The sequence below is a fragment of the Stegastes partitus genome, unplaced genomic scaffold (genome assembly GCF_000690725.1).
Source record: "Stegastes partitus isolate 25-593 unplaced genomic scaffold, Stegastes_partitus-1.0.2 Scaffold283, whole genome shotgun sequence".
NCBI classification, from domain to species: Eukaryota; Metazoa; Chordata; class Actinopteri; family Pomacentridae; genus Stegastes; species Stegastes partitus.
Window position 1 is genome coordinate 184,200 of NW_007578014.1, and position 7,134 is coordinate 191,333.

Sequence of the window (7,134 nt, forward strand, 5' to 3'; positions counted from 1 at the left end):
ACGTTCACCAGCGGCTAAATTTACACACCTGTGAGTCTCAGCGGGTTAAAATTAAACTTTATTTGGCGTTTTGACCTCAGTGGCTGCAGCCGGCCTCCCGCCAGGCGTCTGCTCAGCCGAGGCCTTTATGTGGAAATGGTCTGTTTGCTGGGATTTCTGCAAATATCACAAGCAGATACTGTATCTGCTCGGCCCCCCTTTTCCCTCCCAAATACACCGCGGCGTGCTGTGGCGTCATCCATACGTGCTCTCTGAGAAACTTATCTTGTGTAGCCTGCTAATTTTTTAAAATAAGCTCCAGCGTGAGGCGCCCGGGGCAACAGAGCCGGTGATTCATCAGTCACCATTCTTGTCGTAATTATGATTTCTATTTTGACATCTGGGAAAGTCTTTGAAGTGTGTTTGGTGCCGTGGAGAGCCAGCGAACAGCCAAATGGAGACGCGAGTTTAAAACCTGTTCTGTGCTTGCCAGTCTTCTCTGAGCAATCACCCGTGATACCCACCCGCGGTGAAACTCCGGCGTTCGGCATAAAACGGGATCTTTGTGGTGGCGTTATCGAACACCGGCTGGAAACCTTTTCAGCCGCTGAGCTGAAGCCGCGGCCGCCTGAAAGCTCTCACGCGCTGGAGGCTTCCTGTGCTCTCTGACCCCTTTTGTTTTTTAGGATGTTTCACTTAAAACTCCCCCTTTTTGTTTTTTTTTCATTTCGTGGCCGCGTCCTCCACCGAGCGCCACAGTTAGAGGAAAGTATTAGCCATCTGTGTGGAAAAACCTTTGGTAAGGCTGAGGCAAATACGGCTGATCCGTGTGAAAACAGTGATAATGAGGAAGAGTATTATGCTGGAGTTCCTGTTGTTTGTTGGTGCCTTCACCTCTGTTTGTCAGTGAGTAAGCCATTTGTAGTGTCAGAATGAAGAAATAATGAAGCTTAATGGCGCCTCTCTACTCGGTGACGTGATCTTTTTTCTTCTCTGTGACATGTACTGGTGGGTTTTCTTTTCCTCTCAACACACACAACGGTACACTCTGGCTTTTTATTCATGAAAAAAAAGAGCAGAACATCAAGGGAACGCTGGCCCAGACAGGCTGGCACATATCGAAGGGTGTTAACAGGGTGGTGGTGGAGGGTGGGGGTGGGGGGGTAGTTTCCAAAAGGTGCAGACACCCGGCCTCACCTGGGGTTCACAGCGAGGTCGGGACACCTGTGCTGCTTTATGTCTTAACTTCCTGCCATTACAGGTGTTCACACCTAACATTTATTTATTTCAGATTTCACAGGTGCTTTTTTTTTTTTTCAGACACACTCAGCAGTAGAAGTGGAGATGCAGGAGAAGAGCCCAGGTACAGTCGCATCGAGAGGAAGAGGCACGACAGAATTCAGTTGTGTACGGCGAGCTCTTCGACAAACTTCAAATATATTTACAATAATAAACAATCAATGATTCATAAGATGTGATATTTACAGTTATTACAAATAACACGTGTTCAGTGGCCGCAGCTGAACGAGTCAGGGACCGATATCTCTTAGCAGTAGTTCTTAAAAACAATTCACATTGATTCGTCTTTTGTTCCCAGAGGAGGCGACAGACAGAAAACCCCTCCGGTGGCAAAAGAGTCCGGTCAAGTTAATGCCAAGAAATCTGTGGTACAATACAAACAGTTTAATTGTGTAATTAACAATCAATAACCACTTCTAGTTAGAACATTTCTGCAGAAAGGAGGAACCGAGAAACACTTATAAAACAGTCAGTCGTAACAAAATAACTGGTGTTCTCATCGAAATAAACTCATAAAAAAGAAACACTTTTATACAGGGTATTTATACAGGAGTAGCTTTTTGAATTGGATCGTTAACCAAAGGAAGACACATCGCAGACATCGATTTTCACACAGATTGCATATGTTTTTCTTTCTAAGGTGTTCTATAGGTTAGTCATTTTACCTAAGCTTATTTGCATGATAGTAAAAATTGCATACAACATTAATTGTGAAGCTTGTAGCATGAGTTGCTCGACATACAGCACTTTTTATAGGCAACCTTTAAAGCACATTTCTCCATTTAAAACGTTTAAGACACTTTTTGTTTTTACTGCCCATCGAAATTACATTTATAAATAGAAAAAAGATTGGTGGGAAATTAAAAATAAAAAGCGCTACGGAACATAAACTTTTTTCTTTTGTTTTTTTTTTAAGAAAAGTAATTACATCAGAAACACTGCATGAACTGCAAATAAATAATGTCGGACAACATAAACATTGTGTAATTCACATTTCTAACTGTGTGGCAATTCAGAAAGTTACAGTGACAAAGGTTTTGCAAAATAATCTAACATCGGCAGTGCCGTATAGTACAAGGCATTTGTTGGCATAGTTTCTTTAAGACTGTGTTCTTGTTTTTTTTTTCTTTTTCTTTTCTTTTTTTTTACAGTTACAATATAATGTCTATATATATATATTTATATTTCTTCCCTAACAAATAATATGTAAAGACTGAGCTATTCTCAGAGATGCACCTGGGCTGGGTGATCGCGTTCCAGAGTTTGGAGTGATCCATAATCACATTATGCGCTTTTTAAAAGAATAACTAATCTGCCAGCAGGCTCCAGACTTGATACCTCATAATTAAGGCCTTGTCAACCACTTGGTCCTTGATTTCATTTGCTATTTAAAAAAAAAAAAGAAAAAAAAAAGAAAAAATCCAGTTAAACATCACATACGTAAACACCTATCAAAGTCCTAGCAAACTCCAGGGGAACTTTTTTCTTTTTGAATATAATCAGTAGCTCAAAAAGATAAAGTAAGTCAGTGTAAAACAACAGACATAGAGTGCAGTCAGCAAATATCCACGGCAACATACTTAGAATAATTTTTTGTGCAGATTATTTAAATGATGCATCAGTCTTTACAGTAAATAATACAAGTTTTACAAAATCCAAAAAGTAGTACTTGTTGTATTACTGAGTCTCAAACGGGCTTCCCAGTGTGTGAACACTCGCGTCACATCGCCTCTAAGTCTGATATATATAAACACTCCTCATACAGTCCAGACGCTGTTCTGATTGAAAACACTACTGTTCTGTGTTTGCAGTGTGGTGGTGGTTCTGTGTCGGCCAGAGCGTTACATTTAGCACAGTCATCAGTCTGTGTGTGCACAAGAAAGCTCTCTGCTTCAGACGGGGGGAGTCTTACTCCTTGGCCTCGTGCTCCGACTCCGACTGGGCCTCGGCGCCTCGGCCCAGCTGCTCCTCGATCTTGATGGAGAAGATGGTGCTGTTGGTCTGCGTGCTCTCGTCCAGCTCCTTCAGCAGCTCTCCGCTCTCCCTGAAGTCCGTCAGCTCCTCCTCGAACGCCGGGCTGCTGCTGCTGCTGCTGCTGCTGGTGTTGGTGTTGGTGGTGGCGGCCGTGCTGCTGCTGTTGTTGTTGTTGTTGTTGTTGCTGGGCTCCTTGGGCGCCTTGGCTGGGTGATTGACGTAAAAGCGCTGGTTCTGGAAGAACTTGATGATGGTGAGCTTGGGCAGGTCCAGCTGGGCCGACAGCGTGTGGATGGCCTCCTCGTCGGGGTACAGGCCCACGTCCTGGATGAAGCTCTGCAGGATGCCCAGAGCCTCCAGGGAGATCTTCCCTCCGCCGGTGCGGGACTTGAGGCTCCCTCCGCGGCTGCCATCATCCTCCGTCTCGGCCGGAGAGGCGGTGGAGGGCTGGCGAGGCGGCAACCGGGGGCCGGTGGTGGGCTGCTGCTGAGGCAAGGGCTGCTGGGATAGAAGGGGCTGGGAGGGGTGCAGGGACAGGGAGGGCTGGTGCTGCTGCTGGGACTGAGGCGGCTGAGCCTGGAGAGAGAGAGAGAGGAAAAAAAGAGGGGAAGAGAAAGGAGATGGGGATGTTATCAGTGAACACTTATCGGCGCCTTAATAAGGCCTTTCATTAAAATCAATTGAGTTGTGAGCAAAATGGGCCTGCTGTGTGTAGAGCAGCCACTTGGTTGAAGGAATGTTCCATGTAATATCTTATTGAATGTAATCAGTTCTGCAGATATGGGTTTTTTTCTTCTTCCTTTTTTGGTAGTGAGAGATTGTGTCTCTCATTGTGGGGGTAGAGGCAACACCAGCACACACACACACACACACACACACACACGGAGGGAAAAGACACACTGGGCCCTACACATGGTGGGAACTCACTGGGAAACTGGCCTCTCTATTATATCCTCTGCTGCTTATCAGGCTCTATTGCCAGGCAGTGATAAACAAGCTCCCTGTGCACAATTCACGTTGCGATGGTCTGGCCGATTTGCCGCAGTGTGAGAATGCTATCGATGGCTTTCAGTCCGCCGTCAGAGTCCCGTTAGTGTAAACACATGACACATTACTCGTAAAATGTCTCATTGTGTGGTTGGAGAGGGAGTGAGTGGGCAACTCGTGGTCCCTATTGACCCCGCAAAATGGGTGCTCTTTTATTTTCATTTCTGAGTCAGACACTGTAGATAGGTGTTTCATAATGAAGTTTGCAAAACAGCACTTTGCAGGGACTCTGCTTGCCAGCTGCATAAATGCACCCAAAGATGTGATTTTACTGTACCAATATACTGAGCTGTGATTGTTCTTGTTGAGCAAATGTGAGCTAATTTGGCTAATGTATCACGTTAGCGAGAGAGCGGCGCAAAATATTTAAACACTGGTCTCTTATGGACAGTGAAAAACTGCACCATTAAATCAGAAATAATCCTATTTTATCAATCTGCAACCATTTCTGTTTGCATGCAAAGTATGCACAAAATTCCCCCATTCCATATCTGCTGCTGCTGAAACTGATTTGTAAAAGAAATCCTATTACCTTATTTATATCCAGTAAATGACAGTCTTTGTGAAACGCTGGCCGTGTATCCCAGTAACCAAATAACTAATCAACTACTCAGCTGTGGCTCAGACTTTTAATAGAAGTATTATTGTACTTCATTAAGATGTTTCGACCGTTAACCGAGCCTGTGTGTTATTTTCTATTCATCTGCCAGATGTCTCTTATAAAGCGGCTCTGTTAAATAAGTTCAGCCTAATGATATCTTTGAAAATGGCTTTTGCTGAAAAGTAAGAACTTTGAAGTGTTGCTGTGTTTCTAATTTACAAGTCTTCATAAAAACTAAGTGTTGTTTATTCAAATTCCTGGGAAATTCGTTAAGAATAAATGAAAGGGGGGAAATTGCGTGCTTCGTTTGTTTGTTTCTCGCACAGACGTTTAGGAAAAAGGAACAAATATCGGTTTTATCAGGACAGCTTTGGATGATTTATCGATTAGAAAAATCCTTACAGATTCGTTTCCACTGATCAATAACATCAATAAATAAATAAGCGGCAGCTTTTAGGGGAACCTGACGGCCCAGGACGTCACTGAGCAGCTGGTTGGATTCATGACTGGGAAACGTTTGCTGCCCACATTTAGTTTCTCTCTGTGCTGCCACTGGAACATTAGAGCATAAAAACGCCTCAAACATCATCTACAATAAAAATAAATGTAGGTTCTGTGTGCACCTCTATCCAGCGTCTAACCTACACGTCACATATCAGCTGCTGTTTGCCTTTTTTTAAAAAATGTTTTTGTGTTTTAGAAAATATAACTTTAGTGTTTTTTTTTTTTCTATCATTAACTGTTTAACCCGATGCTCCCTGAACGCCGCCGTGCTCACCTGTAGCTGGTCGGTGGAAACGTGGATCAGGTGCGACGGCCTCTCGTTGTGGTGCTGCTGCCCGGCGCTGCTCTCCTGCTCGTAGATGGCGTCGCGCTCGGCCTGAGAGAGGCTCAGGAAGCGTCGGATCATGGAGAGGTTCTCCCAGAGCGTCCGGTTCTCCGGAGACGGGTCCTCCTTCCAGCGCAGCAGCTCGCAGAGCCAGCCCTGAAAACCAGGAGAGAGGCGGAGCGGATCAGTCAGATGTGGTCTCTCCAGAAGGTTTCAGATTCACATTTACAGCACCGAGTACAGAAACGGACTCACGGCGTCTTTAAAGCTCCTGCTCTGGGTGTTAAAATAGGTGGAGTGGAAATAACACAGAGAAAAGTTGCTAATTAGGGAAGCATAAAGAAAAGAGCCACCATTTCTAATGACTTTCCAGAAACACCTTCATTATGAGAATAAACAAAATGAAACACACAAAGCACGGCGCGGCTGCACAACGGGTGCACCTGCAGTCACTGTGCTTCTCCTCCGCAGCTGAAGATGAAGATGTGAATTAGCCAAGGTCAAGCAGCACAGCAGGAAGGAACAATTTAACGTGACAAGAAACACACACTCGCATATTGAGCAGCACCCTCGGGAGGCAGCGAGCGACTCCCATGTTTGAAATGCTCCAGCAGAGGGCCATGAAAGACAGAGCTGAGGAAACAGGACGGGACAATTACAAGCCAAAATGCTTTATTTCATAAATGCAGCGTGCGGCGGGGCTCAGCTTGTTCATTAAAGGATTCACCATGAGGTCGGGACACGGAGAGGGCAGCACAGGAGGCAGGAAGACCAGGAGCTTCATATACGCTTCATGAGGAGTGCATTAGAACAGGAAGTGAAACAAAGATCCTCCCAGAGTCAGTGAAAAAGATCTAATGAGACGTTCTGCTCTACATGGTAGCTTTATGTGTTAAAAGCTGATCAGTAACGATAACATATGAAACCTGGGATGTAAAATGTTCAACGGTTTCTTCTTCTAACAGATTTTTGTTGCTGTTTGATTCATAATAAAAAGATTTTCTATGAAATGTTATAATAATTGAAAGTTGTTTGTTTTACGCTGTTGTGACATGTTACAGACAACACAATTAACGAGTCGCTTCAGAAAGTAGTAGCTAATTAATCGTTCGTTAACATAGATTTCAGCCCTCTTACGTTTCTGAGCACTTTTTTTATTTTTATTTTTATTTTTACAGCTTCTGATGGAGCTCAGGATGAGAGTAAAATCTAAGTTTAGGCGTGAGAGGAACACACACAGCCACAGTTAGAGTAATTAAAATGTGTGTGTGTGTGTGTGTGTGTGTGTGTGTGTGTGTCACGACTGCTCAGACAGAAGGGCTCCGTCGGGGCTGAGTGACGTGGTCGGACGTGACGACCTGAACCTCGGCGGTCCGAGTGAGTAAGAGCGAAAGGGAATAACGCG

General features: G+C 44.4%; 1 protein-coding gene across 2 annotated transcripts in view; it reads right to left on the bottom strand.

The window, feature by feature from the left end:
• Positions 1–1,397: 1,397 nt before the first annotated feature.
• satb1b (SATB homeobox 1b) overlaps positions 1,398–7,134 on the bottom strand; it is a 56,797-nt gene continuing 51,060 nt past the window's right edge. For both annotated transcript variants that reach the window (XM_008282725.1, XM_008282726.1), the window contains exons 12-13: positions 5,679–5,885; positions 1,398–3,828 (exon numbers count right to left, since the gene is read on the bottom strand). In XM_008282725.1, coding sequence (XP_008280947.1) covers positions 3,187–3,828; positions 5,679–5,885 — 849 coding nt within the window. In that variant the 3' untranslated portion in view covers positions 1,398–3,186. The remainder of the gene's footprint in view (positions 3,829–5,678; positions 5,886–7,134) is intronic.